General features: G+C 50.6%; 1 protein-coding gene across 9 annotated transcripts in view; it reads left to right on the top strand.

The window, feature by feature from the left end:
- SEC31B (SEC31 homolog B, COPII coat complex component) overlaps positions 1–19,484 on the top strand; it is a 40,814-nt gene that overhangs the window by 9,416 nt on the left and 11,914 nt on the right. For all 9 annotated transcript variants that reach the window (XM_008171372.4, XM_024107963.3, XM_042850182.2 and 6 more), the window contains exons 5-18: positions 801–896; positions 2,066–2,206; positions 4,958–5,100; positions 5,343–5,442; positions 6,366–6,527; positions 8,776–8,928; positions 10,219–10,449; positions 12,212–12,286; positions 13,487–13,576; positions 14,134–14,242; positions 14,597–14,775; positions 16,798–16,924; positions 17,780–17,925; positions 19,047–19,220. In XM_008171372.4, the coding sequence (XP_008169594.2) occupies positions 801–896; positions 2,066–2,206; positions 4,958–5,100; positions 5,343–5,442; positions 6,366–6,527; positions 8,776–8,928; positions 10,219–10,449; positions 12,212–12,286; positions 13,487–13,576; positions 14,134–14,242; positions 14,597–14,775; positions 16,798–16,924; positions 17,780–17,925; positions 19,047–19,220 (1,926 nt within the window). The remainder of the gene's footprint in view (positions 1–800; positions 897–2,065; positions 2,207–4,957; positions 5,101–5,342; positions 5,443–6,365; positions 6,528–8,775; positions 8,929–10,218; positions 10,450–12,211; positions 12,287–13,486; positions 13,577–14,133; positions 14,243–14,596; positions 14,776–16,797; positions 16,925–17,779; positions 17,926–19,046; positions 19,221–19,484) is intronic.

Below are 19,484 nucleotides of genomic sequence, written 5' to 3'. Positions count from 1 at the left end.
TATCATCGTTGTCTGAATGCTGGGGCGTCTGATGGTCACAGAGCCCTAGATGACAATTCAGGGCTTGCCGCAGCCCTTGTGGAGGCTCTGCACCTTCCTGGACAGAGCTTGGAATGCCTTCGGCTCTCGGCCGTCGAGCTGTGTTTAGTGGGACTGGGAAGCTGTTGCATTCTGCCCCTTGGCAGGGTGTGCCGGGGGAGTCAGGCTGTACACGTGTTCTGAACATGCAGTTTACTAGGCAAAAAAAAGCAGATGTGATCCACAACCATGACTAGTCATAACCTGGATAATTCCTCTCTGCTCCCCAACACTCCCCCTGCAGACCCAGTGGAGTACAGGCGTCATTTCTAACCCCAACCTGTTGTCACTGTGCACTATTAAATAGCTGCCATTTCCCGCCTTACAGATGGCTGCGTTTCGGAGATCCCTGTTTGTGGTCAATCTGCCCAATCTGCTCAGTATTTTAGGATCCATTCGGGTAGCAGGTGCCAGAGATATAAAATAATTGCAGTGCTCTTCTCCTCCCTCACCCCAGTCCCTGAGGTCTACTTGGAGTTCCGTCTCCCTTCCCCTTTGTACTGTGGGCATGTTCTCTGGTGGGGGCACGTTCTCTGGTGAGGGCCCACCGCCCCAGCAGGGGTGCGTTCTGTGCTGGGCTGTACCAGTGATGTATTCCACGTAGCTCACACCTCCTATCGTTTTGTTGTTTTCTTTGATTGTGGTTAGTCTAAGGAAGTCCGTTCTCTTCTCCCATGGATGCCCTGAGCGGAGAGAGAACCGTGCTTTTGCTTTTCCCGCAGTGTAACCTCCTGGCCTCTGGGGCCAATGATTCTGAAATTTACATCTGGGACTTGAATAACTTCAGCGTGCCAATGACGCCAGGGGCTAAATCTCAGGTAAAGGGGCTTCTCTGTGGTCAGGGTCCTTGCTCGCTAGAAGTGCTGCGTCCTTGGACAGATATTTGAGACTGGAGGGAGGGGGGAGTGATCCACTCCAGTAACAGCCTGGGATCCATCTGATAGGTGAGGCATGGAACTGACCCAATCAGTTGCTGGGGAAATAGATCAGAACCTAAGAGCGGGCCTCTTTTCCGGGAGATGGCAGAGGTGGTCCATGTGGCAGGGGGGAGGTTGTGCAGTGTTGGCGGGTGCGCTGCTGGGCTGGGATGGAGACTTTGCACTAGGTGGATTTGAACAAGATAACCAACCAGTGTGTTACATTCTCTAACTGAGTGGGTCGGGTTCTCTGTAATACCCTTATCAGGCCTTTCTGGGGAAATAAGGGATCTGCTAGCGATCTTGTGAGATACCAGAGGCTTCAATTAACGTAATACCACAGCGCAGCCAATGAGTGATCCGGGGGGGGGTTCGTCTGTCACTCCTGGATGGTGTCCCTTGGCTTTAAAGGGGAAGCAGCCCTTTCCAACAGTGATTTACAAGTGAGCTCCCCCCTTGTGAGCAACACAATCAGCTGTCGTTCACTCAGTGAAAAGACTGCTGAGCCTCTCCTGGGACAGAACACCCTCCTTGCCTGCCTCCTGCATTATGATAGGGCGAGGGGAGTTAGCCCTTGATTCTGTGCACTCCTGAGATGCTGCAACACGTCCTCTTCCCATGTGTTTTTCTCTCACTGAGGTCTCTAGTCTGCAGCCTAATCTCCATATATCCCAGGCTGCTGAGCCGTTCAGCCCTGTCTGATTGCGTTGCTTCACACTGGCATTAATGGTTCATGACGCACGTGGCTGATAGTCTGTGGCATGGAATTCAGTATATGCTTCCTAAACTTCATGGCCTTTCCTAGGGGATGTTCCCATCCAGAATGGGGTTTTCCATAGTGTTCTCCACTTAAAGGCTTCCCCGGCCCTAGCTGGTTGCCATCGGTGCTGCTGTTGTTTCCTACCTGATCAGCAACTCAGTCTATCAATGATTGTGGCACAGAATTTATAGATCCTCTGGGAATGCGTTTGAGCCCTTAGTGCACTCTGAGACAAGCCAGTGATGGGGACCCAGTGCTGGCGTTCCCCCGCACGGGTATAATGAATCTGTGGCTTCTCTTACCTCGTCAGCCTCAGGAAGACATCAGCGCAGTGTCCTGGAATCGTCAGGTGCAGCACATCCTGTCCTCCGCTCACCCCAGTGGGAAGGCTGTCGTGTGGGACCTCAGGAAGAACGAGCCCATCATCAAAATCGGTGACCACAGCAACAGAGTGAGTGGGGAAGGACCGTGGGCTGGCCTTCCAGGGCTGGACTCTCAGTTGCCCTGCAGTCCACCAGTGCAAAGGGGCTGTAAGGCAGCTGCATGGGACCCTGGGGAATAGCCCCAGAGCAAGAGGCCTTCTGTGCAAATGGTAGGGATGACTCTGCAGTACCCACCCCTCCCATGGGAGGCACCTTTGTGTGGGGCATCTGGTGTGCAAGAGAGCCTGGCCGGGGCATTCTTACACCGTAGGGATTCTGTGCCTCTACGGTGGCCCAGAGTGTCCTGTTGTTTGTCCCTCTTAGCACTCTGAGGAGAGAGGCCAAGGATCAAATGGGCCATGGGAACAAACTACCTGCCTGCTCCTTAGCGTGCTCTCTCCAGATCAGTTTTGAGGTGCACAGGCATGTGGGAGGTGTGTGGGGAATTGACGCTGTTGCTGTGCTGTACATGGGCTGAACACAGGGCAGCACTCTCCTGGGCTGGGAATCTGCACCTTCCACCAGCACCAGGTTCACGTTAAAGCAGTGAAGGAAAGAAATAAAGGCACCAATCTGTCAGAGAGCAGAGGAGCTGCAGCTAAATGTCTGATGTCTCCATATGTCCCATTGCTGTTACAAATGTTTCCCTGGGGAGGGGGAAAGCCAGATTCTTGTGTGTCTGGGCCAGCAGTGAGGTGAACATGTGACCTTGCCGGGGTGAGATGTGTGCTACAGAGGCAAGTCTGGGATCTCCATCTCCAAGGCAGATGGGGAAAACTGTTCCTTGGGCAAGGATTGCATTAGAAGCTCCATGGCTGGTGAAAGGAAAAAAAAAAAAGTTCCTGCACACTAACCAAGTGAGAAATGAACAGGAGTATTTGTGGCACCTTAGAGACTAACAAATTTATTAGAGCATAAGCTTTCGTGGACTACAGCCCACTTCTTCGGATGCATATAGAATGGAACATATATTGAGGAGATATATATACACACATACAGAGAGCATAAACAGGTGGGAGTTGTCTTACCAACTCTGAGAGGCCAATTAAGTAAGAGAAAAAAAACTTTTGAAGTGATAATCAAGCTAGCCCAGTACAGACAGTTTGATAAGAAGTGTGAGAATACTTACAAGGGGAGATAGATTCAATGTTTGTAATGGCTCAGCCATTCCCAGTCCTTATTCAATCCTGAGTTGATTGTATCTAGTTTGCATATCAATTCCAGCTCAGCAGTCTCTCGTTGGAGTCTGTTTATGAAGCTTTTCTGTTGTAAGATAGCCACCCGCAGGTCTGTCATTGAATGACCAGACAGGTTAAAGTGTTCTCCCACTGGTTTTTGAGTATTATGATTCCTGATGTCAGATTTGTGTCCATTAATTCTTTTACGTAGAGACTGTCCGGTTTGGCCAATGTACATGGCAGAGGGGCATTGCTGGCACATGATAGCATATATCACATTGGTAGATGTGCAGGTGAACGAGCCTCTGATAGTGTGGCTGATGTGATTAGGTCCTATGATGGTGTCCCCTGCATAGATATGTGGACAGAGTTGGCATCGATGCCACATATATATATATATATATATATCCTCAATATTTATTCCACTCTGTATGCATCCGAAGAAGTGGGCTGTAGTCCACGAAAGCTTATGCTCTAATAAATTTATTAGTCTCTAAGGTGCCACAAGTACTCCTGTTCTTTTTACGGATACAGACTAACACGGCTGCTACTCTGAAACCTGTCAAGTGAGAAATGAGACCCTTTGCTATCCCTTTGCCTAGGGTGCACTTGCCCTGGAATTCTAGCTTGTTCCTCAGAGGAGTGTTGTCTAGTGGACAGATCAGGGTACTTGTGAGTTTTAATCCTGGCTCTGCTACTGATTTCCTGTGTGGCCCTGAGCCAGCCCCTACATCTGTCTGCTTAGTTCCCCCCATCTGTGTAATTAGTGCACCAATGTTTACCTTCCACATGGGGGTGTTATGAAACTTAGCTGGTCTCTAGTGCTCTGGAGAGTTAAGTACTAAGTGTTATGTCTCTGGGCCACTGAGGGCATGTCTACACTACAATCTTAAATTGACCTATGTTAGATCAACTTACAGCCATTGCAGTAATTACTGCGGTGGCCGATATCCACACTACCGTCCTTCTGTTGGCGATGTGCGTCCTCACCAGAAGCACTCCCACCAGCTGAAGAGGGGGCAGTATTGGAGGCCAGCTCCACACAGCTCACCCTCTGAGAGCCCAGCTGCTCTCTGGGCTTCTCGCCTCCAGTGGGGAGATCCACGCCTGGAGTCCGGTCAGTTGCCATGCTCTCAGAGGGGAATGGGGGCGGGGTGAGGGGGGGAGGGGCGTAGCCAGGCTCCCAGCCAGGAGCATGGAGCCAGGACCCCAGGCAGCAGCCCAAGCCAGGAGCCTGGGTGGCAGCCTGGCTTGGAGCAGAGACCTGGCAGCAGCCTGGTTGGGGACCCAGGTACTGGGCTTTCTTGTCAATTTCACAGCTCCAGCAGAGCCCTGAAATTGACAAGACAGCTAACAGCCTACACAGACACTGCATCGCCCTAAATAAACCAACATAAGCGCTACGCCTCTTGTGGAGATGGAGTTATTATGTCGTTGTAATAGGGCACTTATATGGGTGGAACAAGGCTGTAGTGTGGACACTGACATAATTAGGTTGAGGTGAGCTGCCTTACGTTGACCTAACTGATTAGTGTAAACCAGGCCTTCATTTGTTGCCAGTCAGCTCTGCAGTGTTGTCAGCCTGTGCTGTTGTGTCTCCAGATGCACTGCTCGGGAATGGCCTGGCACCCAGAAGTTGCTACCCAGCTGGTCCTTTCCTCTGAGGACGACCGCATGCCCGTGATCCAGATATGGGACCTACGCTTTGCCACCTCTCCTTTGAGCCAGCTGGAGGGTCACACGAGGTAGGAGCCTGGCTGTTGCTTTGCCTCTCGGAGGATTCCCATCTTTCAGGGTCAGGCTGTCTGGCTTTTGAACTGAGGAGCAGAGATGTTTGAGTTTTATTCTAGTCTGACTGAGGCAGAGAAGTGATCTAGAATGCTACTGCTGTGATAAAGTGTCCACATAAGCTGCTACAGTGTGACTGGAATAGGGAGTGGGACCTTCTTGCTTTCATGGAGTGACTGTTATGTCTGGTCTGTTTCAGGGGAGTCCTTTCTATCTCTTGGTGCCAGGCTGACCCTGAGCTCCTTCTCAGTAGTGCCAAAGACAACCGGATCTTGTGCTGGAACCCCTGCATTGGTGAGGTGTGTGGCAGGTTTGATTCTATGGCAGTAAGTACACACTTCCTGCCTGGTATGTATTTGTATGCTGTGCCAAGTGTGTGTCATTTAACATCCCACTTCGGTGCATTCTCTACACCATTCTGATGCCCACTTTCTGGAGAGAGTAAGAACGCACTCTGTCCATCCTACCCCAGGACTTTTCTTTTGTTGGTTTATTTCTCCCTTTTTGTTGCTATTTCTCTTCTGGGTGAGGGTTTCCTTCCCTTGACAGCAGGTGCTACTATAGTAGAGTGCTGGGGGCAGAAGCACTGAAAGTACATCTACACTTGTGGTAGTGTGTCGCGTACGGACGCTTGCACACCCAGCTAGCATGGGTAAAAATAGCAGTGTGGATGGAGAGGTGCAGCTTAGACTAGTAGAGTAGAATGCCCTAAACCTGTACCCCTAGGTATTGTACCCTGTATGGGCTCTCTGTGTACCCAAGGCATGCCTCCCACATCTGCACTGGTTTTGCAGCGTAGTGTCCCTCTGCCTCCCTGCTGCCAGAGCCTCCCCCTGCTACTGGAGGCTTCCGTTGTGGTGTGTAGCTGCAGGTGTGGTGCCTGCAGGATACATGCCACCCTAAGGCTAGTCATAGCCTTTGAAAACAGAGTGAAACTGACTACGGTTACACATTCCAAATCAATTTCACTCTACAGCCCAAACCCTTCTGCTCTTAGGCACTGCAGCTCTCTGGGGACTCCTGGTGTTTGTGCTAGTTATTTTGAAATATTGCAGCTGCAGTGTGTCCTAGCTGGTGGACTACCAGGAAGTGATCATGATCAGGGTGCATTATGCATGGTGAGATATCAGGAATGTGTGGCAGACCTGCCATGCGTAAGTGGCTTGGGGGAAAACAAGTGACTCTTCCTTATAACATTCTGCCTCCTCCCCATCCATGTTAGGTGATTTATGAGCTGCCCACTCAGAGCCAGTGGTGCTTTGATGTCCAGTGGTGCCCTCGGAATCCATCAGTCTTCTCCGCTGCCTCTTTCGATGGGTGGATCAACGTTTATTCTGTTATGGGTGGGAGCCTAGCAGCTCAGCAGAAGACTCAGGCTGACAAGGTAGAGTCCCATGGAACAGAGAACGGGCGTGCTGGGTGGGCGTGATGGCGTGGCGGTTGGTGCTTGGGTTCATGGGGCACTAGAAGGTAGAGCGTTGTTTCACTGTGGCCACAGGTGCTGCAGTGAGCACACCTGTGCAGGGGTGTGCGTGGGTCTCAGGTCCACATGGTGTTTGTGAAAACCAAAGATGAATTGTGGGGAGGTGGTCCTGCTTTAGCCAGCCAACCTAATGTCCAGCCAGAGCCTCAAGGATTCTGGACCCACGTTACTGAGTCAGATTTCTGTCAATCAGCATATTTTAATCAATTTTATTAAAGCTATTAAAATTAAGTAAACCTATCACCAAAGATAAGCTACTACTAAACCAAACTACAACTAAGATAATACAATGTTCAAATTGCCAAGGTAGTCTGTATTGAATTGGAATTAAATGCTAAAATTAGTTAAATTATCAGATCAATACAACAAATAATCAATCCTTATAACTGCTGAGAAGGGATTTAGGGAGGTGGCTGTCCATTTGGTTCTAAACCCCAACTAAAGAATTTTACCCAAGCCATTCTAATCTATAGCTTGGAGCAGGTTAAATATTTTGATACACTTCTACCCCGATATAAAGCTGTCCTCAGGAGCCAAAAAATCTTACCACGTTATAGGTGAAACCGCGTTATATCGAACTTGCTTTGATCTGCCGGATTGCGCAGCCACCCCCCCCACCACCACCACATTATATCCGAATTCATGTTATATCAGGTCGTGTTATATTGAGGTAGAGGTGTATTAAAACTAAATTGTCAACTAATGTCAGGAACGCAGCCTCTAAGCCAATTACAAAGTTTCCTTCTTAGATTTCAATTCTCCCTTCCTCCAACAGAAATATTACAATACAGGCCTTAGCAGAATATTCTGATAAGCCAAAGTTTGTCAACTCTTGTTTGGCAGACAGCTTGGAGTTTCTTAGGACTCTCAAAAGACAGGACATGCTTTAATGGGTATCTTTATGGTGCTGTTTAGAGTTGATTAAACCCAGTGAACTTTCTGGCACTTTCCCTGTGTAGACATCACTGGTGCATATACACATAAATGTGCAATCAACCACACTAGTCTTAGAGAATAAAACAATCTGGGATACCTTCCACTTAATACAAGCAAAGGACACAAATAGAAAAAGGGAAAATAAAGTAACGGGCAGGTCACAGACTCCTCAGTTCTTGTAGTGTTCTGGACTGTTCTGAGATGAGAGCTAGAACTGCAGTCAAGGAGTTAGCTGGTCCTATGGCTGGCCTAATGCTGCTCATCAGCAGGCTTTTTCTGGGTGTAGGGAGACTGGTCCAGGGTTGGCATAGCTTGTGTGGTGGTGTGATGACTGCCTCCCCCTGAGGTGATCGATTTGGGGATTCTGGAAGATCAGTGTTCCCTCAGCTGCCTTGTTGACCTAAAAAGTGAGGCTTCTTAGCCTTACCCTGGGTTCTTATTTGTCATCTTCGCTCACTCTGGCTTCCCTGCCTCCCTCCAGGGTCTTCGGACAACTCCGGTGTGAGGCCTATCTTGGAGTCACGTAGTTTGGTCCTGTTAAGTTCAAATTGGGTCATGCATAGCAAACTTCAGTTCTGGGGAAGGACTTGCTTAAGCCAGCAATTAAAAAAAAATTGTTAATGTTTGCATGCCACAAGGGCTGCATGTGTGTGATCTCCCAGAAATATTGTAAAAATACAGCTCAGAACACTTTTGAGGAAGCTGCCATGGTGTCCTCTGGGCGAAAATGTCTTGAGATGTCGTTATAGCGCCAGTTCACAGAACGTTCAACACAAAATCCTATAAAAAATAACTGGTTTAAAAGACCCTTGCAACAAACAGCCACTCAAGAGTCCCCCATCAGCAAAATTAAAAACAAGTCAGACAAGTTATGACCAGTTGTTTGCCTTATTTGTGGGAGACAATGACATTCAGTAATCTTTTTATTTAGGAGTGGGGTGGTGGGACAAACAGCCTCCCTTGGGAAGTCTTCATGTTAATTGAGAGAAGTAACTTCTCAAGATGAACCCATTTAAGAACTGAAACTAATTAAGGTTTGTATAAGGTCTGTATCCCAGATATGCTATGTCTCTCATAAGGATGTGGTGGCACTGCCCCAGGAACATGCTAATGTCCTGTTTCTTCACCACCGAGGGTAACTAACAACTGGGCTAGGCTGAATGATCTTATTGCCTGGAGAGTGAGATGTAACTTTTTTAATTTCCCTTCTCAGATCTCCTCCTCCTTTAACAACCTGGACCCCTTCGGCACGGGACAGACCCTTCCTCCTCTTCAGGTGCCAGAGCAGGTGGCTCAAACCACCTTGATCCCGCCACTGAAAAAGCCCCCCAAGTGGATTCGCAGGCCGGTGGGGGTCTCGTTTGCAGTAAGTGTGCGGAGCATCCTTGCCTGGAAAGGAGAGTGGTTATGGCCCCCACGGGGGGCTCAGAGGGGATCTGGTTCCCATGTTGGAGACCGTTGTGGTTTTCATGGTGCTGTCAGTTTTGGTAGAGGGCTGTGTGGCTCCGTTGGCAGGGAATCCTTTGCTGTGGTGTTCAGAGACCTCGCCAACAACATCTGTCCCTATAGCAGTGATGGTGACTTGCTCTGACGGGAGGGAGCTGCTCTTTGACTCCCATGTCCTTCCCATTGGATAGTTAATGAAACTAGCCCAGCCTCAGAAACTAGCCCAGTCTTGTAGGCAAGGTCTGTTCTCTCCTGCCTTTCCTCCCAGTCCATTGTCTGTCTTTCCCCTTTCCCTATTCCCTCTTCTCCCCATATCCTTATTCTCTCCCTCTCCTCTTCTGCCACCCCCCTTTTCTCCCAGATTGTGCTGCTGCCCTGCTTTCTTAGCCTCTGCCCTGGCCCGTGCCATTTCAGAGTAGTACTGTAGCCAGTTAGTTCCTTCTGTCATCCATTTAGCATTGTTTTATGTGCCATTATGGTCAGTTCATATGCTATTTCATCTATAACAGGGGTCGGCAACGTTTGGCACGCAGCTCGCCAGGGTAAGCACCCTGGCGGGCCGGGCCAGTTTATTTACCTGCTGACATGGCAGGTTCGGCCGATCGCGGCCGCCACTGGTATGTTACTAGGCCGTAGGCTTAAGAACGCTTGACATGAGTGGGTGACCTAGGAATAACCCTATGCAAGTAAGGTCATTGTGTCTGTGGTCACTGTCTTTGGATTTTGTGTGCTCCTAGAGTCTCCATATTTGAGAAAAGCACCAGCTGTGATTTTCACTCTGTTGAGCTTGAAACTGGAGCAGCAGGAGGTGAACCCACAGTGGCCTAATGCAAAATTACTAAATTCAATAAATAAAGGCTCCTGTGTATTCCATTAGTTTGATGATCTCTGTTGCAGAGCAAAATCATTCCAAACAGCAGCTGGTCCTCTGTGCTGTTGATGTTTGCAGTGAGCTATGTATGACTGCACACACACAGACTGTGGGTGTCACTGAGGATTGTGGTTCTGATGCTGCAGGTCTTGGGTTTGATCCCTGCAGAAGACAGCAGCATCTTGTATGTGTGCAGCTGTGGTCTGCCTTGGGTTCCTCGGGATTGCCCTGTTCAGGGCCATTGGTGTCTGCCAAAGCCCCTTCAGCTCCCGAGAGCTGAGTGTGCTGGTTTTACCTTCACGTGTATGGACGCTTACTTTTTCCCTCTCTCCTTCTCAGTTCGGAGGGAAATTAATCACTTTTGGCCTCACCAAGGCCCCAGCACAACAAATGCAGCAGATTCCCCCGCGCCAGGTGTTCATCAGCCAAGTCGTTACTGAGACAGAGTTCCTGGCCCGATCCAGAGAGCTGCAGATGGCCCTGCAGTCGGGAAACCTCCTGGACTATTGCCAGAGCAAGATTCGGGCAGCCCAGCTGCAGTTTGAAGAGAACCTCTGGAACTTCCTGAAGGTAGGACAGCCCTGGTGAAGGCCAAGACCTCATTGCAATGCCTTTGCATTCCTGGCATGGGTTTTGCATGTGCTCATCACACTTGTCCCTGGCCTCGTATATCCCCAGCTCTTCAAGGGACAGCAATAAACAGAACAGACTGACTGGGAGTTAAGCCATAAACACATCCCATAATCACGTGCTTGGGGAAAGCCTTGGTTAAAGGCTAAATGCAGAGGGCTGGAGGCCTGCTCTCCTTTTCATAGGTACGGTGTTGGCATCAGACTGTGTTGGGCTCTCAGTCAGGATACTGTACACAGCAGTGCCAGGCAGACACTCAGCCTCCTCTAGTCCTGTAGTGATCTCAGTGGAGCGCACTCCCTCATTCCCCAGGCAAAAGCCCTAATGGGCTGAGATCAGCCTGGAAGGGTTGAGGCAGCTGTGATGCCAGCAGGATTGTTTGCTCCCTCCCTCAACCCCGTTGCCATGTAGACCATCCAGAAGGTGATTGAGCGCTTTGCCTCTATCTTTCGTGGCAGACTCTGAGGTCCTTAAGGCCCATCAATTTAAGATCCTGCCTAGTGTTTAACTGAGGCCCAGGGAATCTTGCTGCTCCCTCCAAATACAGCCACAGAGAGGTGCTCTAGCCAAGAGTGCTTCGCTTTCCAGCCAGGGCCTGCAAGAACTAGATCAGCTTCTGTCTAGCTTGGACATAATTGGGCTAAATCCTCTGTCCGCACTCGGTCAGAACTCCCAACATCGTCACTGGGAGCTTTGACTTCAGACGGGCTGAGGGCTGGAATCTGATCCCCTTCCTCAAATGGAACCGTACCTTACTCCACAAGTAGTCCCATTGACTTAAATGAGGCTGGCTGGAGGAATAAGGTCCTACTCAACACGAGTAAACACGAGAGAATCTGGCCCTGAGTAAACTGCTTGATTTAGCCCCTTCTTATATTGGGTGATCACCTTCAAATCCCACCCAACGTCTCACCCATTGGGACCAAAACGACTCTGTGTTCCATGTACCACTGTCGGCCACAGACTACAATTGGAGATAGCAGCCTGCTCCATTCACTGGTCCAGTCCAGTTTTCTCTCTAGTAGATAGTGCTGCCTTCTCAAACTGTGGCCTGGGGATCGCAAGCAGGCCATGTTGTGAGAGAGGAAATCAGTAACACACGTCCGTGAGCTGTGATAGTACTTAGTGCTTATACAGAATTCTCCATGCCTAGATCTCAGAGAGCTTTACAGAAGTCCCATTTTACACTTGGAGAAACTGAGGCACAGAGAGACGTGACTTGCCCATAGTGACACAGATCTCCTGACTCCCAGACCAGTGCTCTGTCCACTGGCCTGTGCTGCCTGACGAGTGCTATAGGCATCTCTTCTCACATAACAGCAGTACTTTCAAGGACCGTTCCAAAGCACTGCAGCTTACAGGAGTGATCCTGCAGTGTGGAGTTCGTTACTGTAGCGTAGCTGGCTAAAGCAAGTGTAGTGTGTTAAAGTGAGCAATACCCCTGTTAGTTAATCAGTGTCTGCGCGCAATGTGTTTGACAGAATGCGATAACCAGGTTTTATTGCATTGCTGGGGTAGACAAGGTTAGCAAAGTCTCAGACTTCATCTTCCAAAGGGCAGCTTATTCCAGGTCCCAAGGAGCACCCAGGGTCCCCTGGTGCTAATCTGTAAACTGAGCACTATGCTTGGCAGCTGGGTGTTGTCTCTATGCAGATGCCCGGTTTTACGCACCTCTTTGTCTCCGATCCCCTTTGGGGCCCAGGTGAACATGGAGCCAGAATCCAGGACTAAACTCCTGAAGCTGCTGGGCTATAGTAAAGAGGAGCTGCAGAAGAAGGTAAGTGGCCTACTTGCTAAGCAATGTCTTTATTTCACAGAGGGTCCTTTTAGGGTAGTGGCAGGTGAATTAGGGGACAGGTGAAGAACAGATTCAGGGAGTGCAGGAAAGAGGTATCTGCCGCACTATGTATTCTATAAGCAATTCCTCCCATAAGGTTTCACTTGGAGGTGTAGCTTGAACATTTTTGCACCTGAACTAGGACTAGTCCTGTGGACTTAGAAAGTGCATGCTTGATTTGCTTCATTTGTGACCATGTGACTAGTGCTGCAATGTGCTGGCTAGGGCAGGGCATAGTTCAGGCTTCATTCCCTCCCTTCAGCTCTCCCAGTGCACCTTGATCCTGACTTCCAGCTCACCTGGGCAGCTCCTCCAGCACATCTGGATGTGGCTCTGCCTAGGTCGGATGCTGGCTAATTGTGTGGCAGGTCGGTGATGCGCACCTGAGACCACTACTTGTGATCTAAGCTGAGACTTGAATCCTGGTCTCCAGAGGTGAAAGGTTAATACACTTAACCCACTGAGCTGCTGGGTGGGTGCAACAGGGAGGGTGGAATCAGGGAGTGTTCCTCCTCTCTCTTCTGATCGCTAGGCTTCTGTCCTACCCAGGGTAGCTTTACAAGGTGTCAGCCCCTAACTCAAACCTTCACTCATCTCATGAACGAGTCCCAAAGCAGGTGACTCTGAGGGAGTGTACAAGGAGCCTCTGGATATTTCAGGAGTTCAGCACAAACAGAGGTCCCATTAAAAGGAAAATTCTGCTGCAGCTTTAACTGATGCATCACGGCAATGCAGCTTTGTCCAAACTGTCTCTGCGAGCACCATATGTTATTAACTCCCCTCCTAATACTTAGAGAGAAGTGAGAGATCTGGGTGAGGTGTGGAAAGTGGAGGAGGTGGTAAGTTACTGGAATACGCCTTCAGATAACACTGACAGAGCTGCAAAGGAGACGGATCTTGCACCAGTGAGGGCAGTGTTATGGCAAGGGGCAGAGAGGTCTGTACTAGCTGAGTAGCAAGGGGAGCTGGGAGAGGTGATGGGGTGGGAGGGTTAATACAGAGCGTGATTTTGAACCGGCTCTTAAAGTGCTTGGGGAAGCCAATGGAGCTGTTTCTGGCTTTGGGCGACTTGGCCTTTCTGCTGCCCACACGTTCAGCTTTGTGACAGAGGCTTGACTCTATGACTCCATTTCTTCACAGATCACGTCCTGTTTGGGTAATGGTATCCCAGAGAAGCAGCACTTTCCTGAGGCAGATGGCTTGGCTCAGGCTACACAGCCACCTGTTCAGGTAGGCCCTGGACTCCTCACTGGTCACTGAGAAGTGAGCGTCAGGGAGAGGAATGAACAAGAAGGACAAATTCCAAAAAGTTCTGGGGCTCAGTGCAGGACTCCCTGGGTGAGGATCTGTGGACTGGGTTATGCAGGAGGGGGGACTGGATGGGCTAGGCAGTCACTGCAAGGGATGGTGACATGCAGGCTGTTGACACTACAACAAGCCTTGTTCAAGGAGCGCTCAGTTCTTCGGTGCGAGGGTTAACCTTAACCCTATCTTAGCTCCATGGCACAGCTTCCGGGTGTCCTCTTGGCACCTTCTGGGGCAGGCTGGCACTCCTGTCATTGCTACACTGGTAGAGCTGCACTAGTGATAGTGCAGTGGAGGAGATATGAAGGAAGCGGCCTGTAAGCTTCCGTGCTGAAATCGGCTATAGAAAGAAACTCCCAGCCAGGTAGAACAGCCGCAAACCACCCTCACCCAGCTCTGTAATCCATTGAAATTGTCTTGGTCAGGCTTGTTCTTCTGGGTGTGGCTCACATCAACATACTCTCCCTGCTTTCTTTGCACAGGGCTCAAGATGCTCCATGACCGAAGTGGGTGCTGCTTCCTCTTCTTCAGGGTTCTTTGACAGCCTCGTCCCTCAGGACATGAGCACATTGGAGATCCCGGTCACAACAGGTATTGCATGGCCCGCATTATGTGAAGGGAGCCGCTGCCCTATAAAGTGACATAGCCTGGCCCATTGATGCGCTGTGCAGTGTACCTCAACCTACATTCTCTCTCCGTGCCATCGGCATTGACCAGTGCACTTGCGGTGGAAGGCCCACAGAGGACAAGCCCTAATACTGGATAAGGAGCCACTTTCAGCACACGTGGTTTCTGGAGTGAAAGGCCTGGAGATGGGTTGCAGTTGTTGCAGAGCTGCCTTTTCACTAGTGTCCACAGTTCATTGCAGCCAGGGTGGTGGGTGGCCCCCGGATGAACTGTTCAGTTGCTCACCATAGTGCTGTATGTTCCTTTCCCCCTCTCCAGACACGGATGGGCTGATCAGCCAGGCGCTCCTGGTGGGGAACTTTGCCGGTGCTGTGGAGCTGTGCGTGAGGGCTGACCGTTTTGCTGATGCCATCATTCTGGCTATCGCTGGGGGGGAGACGCTACTGCGGGAGACCCAGATGCAGTACTTTGCCAAACGGAAAACAAAGATTTCTCAGGTGAGTGCCCAGCAGTGTATATCCAGGCAGAGATGCGGGGCAGAAGAGAACAGACTGAGGTGGACGGGGCCCAGGCAGGTGTGCTTGCCTGTGTATACGTGGGTGGCTGTGAATGCCCCTGAGAGTGCGTTGGCAGGGGTGAAATGCTGAACTGAGGGCTCTGTCCATCTAATTTCCAGCTCTGTCTAGGTATTTACACTGCGCTCATGATACCTTTATATAACTTGCTCTCATCCAACAAGCAATCTGCCTGCAGAGCCAGGATTTCCGCCCTTCTCTTCAGCTTGTGTCCAGCTTCTGGTATCTTCTGCCTCAGGAGGTTGCAGTTTAAATTATCCAACCCTTTTAGAAATCCATTGACATTACCTGAGCCTTAATGACACTTCTCTTATGCAGCTACAGAGCTGGTCGAATCCCATGCTGCATGGCATAAACCGACCATTGTAAGGACCAGGAAAGAATCTTCTTCCTCTGTCTACAGCATTGCGTTACTAGACAGGGGCATGGGTGGCTTTTCACCTTTGGAAGCACTAAGTGCCAGTTACCGCTGGAGGCACAGTGGTGGACCATGGGGGCAAATTCTATATCATCCCACCCGCACGTGAGCAGCCGTGATGTGGACACTCCATGCAAGTGTGGCGTCTTGCTCAGACCACCTAGAGCTGAGAGCCACTGTGTTAACGCTCTGCCATAGCAAGGGTGAGAGCTCTGCTGCTGCGAAGCTGTGCATTGCTTCCCTGGCTGCCTGGCCAGCACACACGTCAAGACTCTGCCCGTCTAAACCTTGCCTTGCAGGAAACAGTCAGTGAACCCAGCGCCCGAGTTCCCCAGAGACGTGTCTCTGCCGCATCCCGTCCCTCACCTTGGGCACTCACAGCTGGTATTATGTTTGCTGCCTCCAAAGAGACAGAGCACACACCAGCCTGTTAGCTTAGCAAGTGTGCTGTGTTTTGTTTGTACCCAGGCCTGTCCCTTTCTCTGGCTTAGTATCACTTAAATCCTGGTTCTTTAAGAAAGTTATTCTAGTTTTATGACTAAAATTTAATCTTAGCAAGTTACAATCTTTGTCTAAGCAGTTTTCTTAGGCCTGGTCTACACTAGGAAGTTAGGTTGGTATAACTACATTGCTCAGGGGTGTGAAAAATCCACACCCCTGAATGGCGTAGTTAAGCCAACCTAACCATCAGCGTAGAGAGCACTAGGTCAATGAGAGAATTCTCCCGTCACCCTAGCTCCCGCCTCTCAGGCTGGTGGAGTGCCCATGTTGACAGAAGACCCCCTCCTGTTGGCGTATGTAGTGTCTTCATTGGCTCACTGCAGTGGCGCAGCTGCACTGCTGCAGCGTTTTAAGTGTAGACAAGCCCTTGCTCACCTCAAATTACCAGCATCTCTAGCCCTCTGGACCCAACATTCACTGAATCAAACAGTGCTGTTCCTAAGTGATGGGTAACTAAAAGGTCTTTTCGCTCCGAAAGTCTATTGTCTCTGTCTCTGCCTCAAGAGCCAAGAAGGCTTGCTGGGGTGCAGACTCCGTCCCCAGCATGATTGTTAAGCAGTCTTCTCCCCAGCTTGTTTAGCCTGCTGGCTTTGTTTACCTTCTATGTAAATGTACTTTCATTGTACTCTGCCTGTAGCCAAGTTGGTCAGACAGGTAAAGGCATGTTCCTCTGTCTAGGGCAGGCTGAACACGTTTTAAGCACACATACAGAACAATTTGTAAACACCCTGTACATACATCACAATGATTTTTCAGGACCAGCTTGTCACCAGTTTACATACGATACCTTACCGGACACCTTTGAGGTACATATTCTGACAGCAATGTGTTGAGGGAATGAGTATGTCAGGCCTGATGTGAGTTACAGTATGGGGGGCCCTCTGCCAGGTGGCACCAAGGGTTCTCCCAGGGTCACTCCGTTAACCCAAGTGCAAGGTAGATCTCTGTGTGAGCATGTATGGACCTCCATAGCTGCATCTGAGGTTTGAACCTGTGGACTGATGGGCCATTTGCTTCTCCTGCAGCTTCTTTCCTCCATCGTGCAGCATAACTGGCGAGATATAATCTGCACATGTGACCTGCAGAACTGGAAGGAGGCACTGGCCATCTTGTTAACGTACTCCAAGCAGGAGGAATATGCCCAGCTCTGTGGTAGGTGGGACGCTTCATTTGGTGCAGAGTGCCTCCGGGCTGTCTACAGAGAGAGGTGGATGGATCTTGAGAGGAAATATTTCCAAAATGGTCTAAGGGCGTTCCAGACAAGACAAATGAGAGCGTGACCCATCTGCAGGCTAAGGCAGGAAGAACAGAATCAGTGGAAGTGGGCTATATGAACGGTAAGGCAGGGCAGAGTCTCATGGTATGGGACAAGGATGTGCCAATATCTCCTTCAGCCTGCATCCATGGCTTGGGAAGAGCTATGGGCAGTGACTTCTGCTGCTGCCCAGGCCTAGGCCCTGAGTAAGGTGTGTATATGTACAGGGCTTATCTGGAAAGGGGCCAGAGCTCCTGGGGAGAGGGAAGGCAGGAGGGGTGCACCCCACCTGCAAGTGGTTCTTCCTACTGCTTGCAGTCCTCACACACTTGCAAGCCTGGAAATGGGCTGAGAGCCAGTTGGTGAGGGCTCAGTAGTTTTCCTCATAGAGCCTGTTTAGGGCTAGGACTGGGCTGGCCCTTGTGGGAAATGTGGCTGGCCAGGAATGAGCTAGCGATTGGGGTATAAAAGCTCTGGAGGCCATTAGCTGGGAACCAGTTGGTGAACGGTAGCTGACTGACAGGGGTTTGCTGTATTGTTTCCTTCCCTATTTAGCTTTAGCCAGGCTCTTGACTATGGATTCATTGGTGACACCAGCCTCTGTACCATGGCCTGTTAACTCTCTGCATGTGGCTCCTAAGTTGCCAGTGTGTAAAGTTATCGCACAATTTCTGAGAGCTGGGCAGGGGGAGGAGGAGCTGGCCAGATGGGAGCAAATAAGTGGAAACTGCCCCTTTTCCTCCTCCCTTTAGATATACTGGGGGCCCGTCTGGAGTCAGAAGGCAAGGGGGTGCTGTCCAGTGAAGCCTGCCTATGTTACATCTCATCCGGCAATGTGGAGAGGTTGGCGAAATGCTGGGTAAAAAACCACGAGACCTCATCGCCCCTAGCTCTGCAGGTACAGGTGCTTTGATGTGGGCATGAAACCTCCATAGGCTAGGATCTGTCTGCAGGGTCCCAAAAGACACAGATTGGAGCCTGAGCTCCAGCTTCTCCAGTCCTACAACTTCCAGCTGTAGGAATTGGGTCTCCTCCTAGCCTAGATTCTGGCTAAAGGAGCCTTGTGTTAAGTTGCAAGTTGTTTGTTGACACGAGAGGGCCTGGATCAGCATGTGCTCAGCGGCAGGATGGACTGCTGTGCAATGGACAGGGCGTGGTGCTGATCTGTATGTCTAGGAACATAGATGTCACTTACCAGCATGGTCTCTGAGCACCTCTGCCTATCATCCTCTCAATCCCCTGAGAGGCGGGTCCATGCTATCCCCGTTTCCCGGGGCGGGGGGAACTGGGCGTATGTGACTGAGCTGGAAATGGAACCCAGTCTCCCGAGTCCCAGCCCAGCACCCCTGTCCACTAGACCACCCTTCCTACCTGGGCAACCCTCAATGTCTTTGGGCCATCCAGTGAGTCACCCCCGGACACCCCTCTGCCACAGAGACCCTCAGCCCTGTTGCCCTGTGCCCAAGAAATAGGGTTATTGGGGTATGTGTCTTCAGTGCCTCGTCTGGTTCTGTTCAGAGCTGGCCTTTCCCCTCCTGAACTGGGAGCCAGGGACACCCCTTCACGACCCAGGAAGGGCCAGCTGATAATCACCATAGCTTGCTCTGCTGCTGTGTCCTGTAGCCCTGGAGAGCCCTTCTCAGGACAATGTTTAACCCTTTCCCTCCCAAGGTGGGATTTTCTGTCTCATGGAGCTCCCTGAGGAAAGCCCATTAAAGAGATGCTGGCAGGTGCTGTTTGGTTCCTTACCAGGAAACTAGCCCAGTCAGTTTCCCATCCCAGATCTCACACCCCAGCAGTGCTGCTGCTCTTGTGTTCCTGGCTGTGAAATAGGTGGTGCTGCATGAAATTCATTCCTGTTCCGGGACTGTTCAATGAGACCTTCCTTCTCTCCCTTGGGCTGACTTCTGGCCCTACACAACCTCACGGTGTGTGTCCGAATGAGATGGATAGTAAAGCAAAGCTCACCCTCAATGGAGAACTTACGGCATGTGTTGTGTCTTCATCCCGCCCTGTCAGGACCTGGTGGAGAAAGTGATGGTGCTGAGCAGGTCCATTGAGATGCTCCGAGGCTCCGTGGGGCCAGCTTTGGGCCCTGTCTTGGCAGAGCGGGTCACCCAATATGCCAGGCTCTTGGCATCGCAGGGGTGTTTGGCGGCGGCAATGAGCTATCTACCCCGCAGCTCTGATGAGGTAGGTGAAAAATAGATAGGCAGAGAAGGTACTGGAGAGACTTGGAAGTTGCAGTGTAGAGAGCCAGCATGCAACAGGAAGCTGTAGATTCTGATTAAGGTGGAACCTTTCCCTTGGGGCAGGGGTGACAGTAACTCAGGACACTTACCGGTACCATGGCCAGCTCTGGCCCCCAGAAGAGATGGGGCCTCGGGCGGAAAGGCCTGGGCTTGGGGTCAGCATCCCCCAGACAGCCCTTCCAGGCCGCCTGGCCCGCCCTGCCCG

This window comes from Chrysemys picta, chromosome 7 (genome assembly GCF_011386835.1).
Source record: "Chrysemys picta bellii isolate R12L10 chromosome 7, ASM1138683v2, whole genome shotgun sequence".
Lineage (NCBI taxonomy): Eukaryota > Metazoa > Chordata > Testudines > Emydidae > Chrysemys > Chrysemys picta.
Note: the sequence above shows the minus strand (reverse complement) of the source record. Positions and strands in the feature narration are given on the sequence as shown.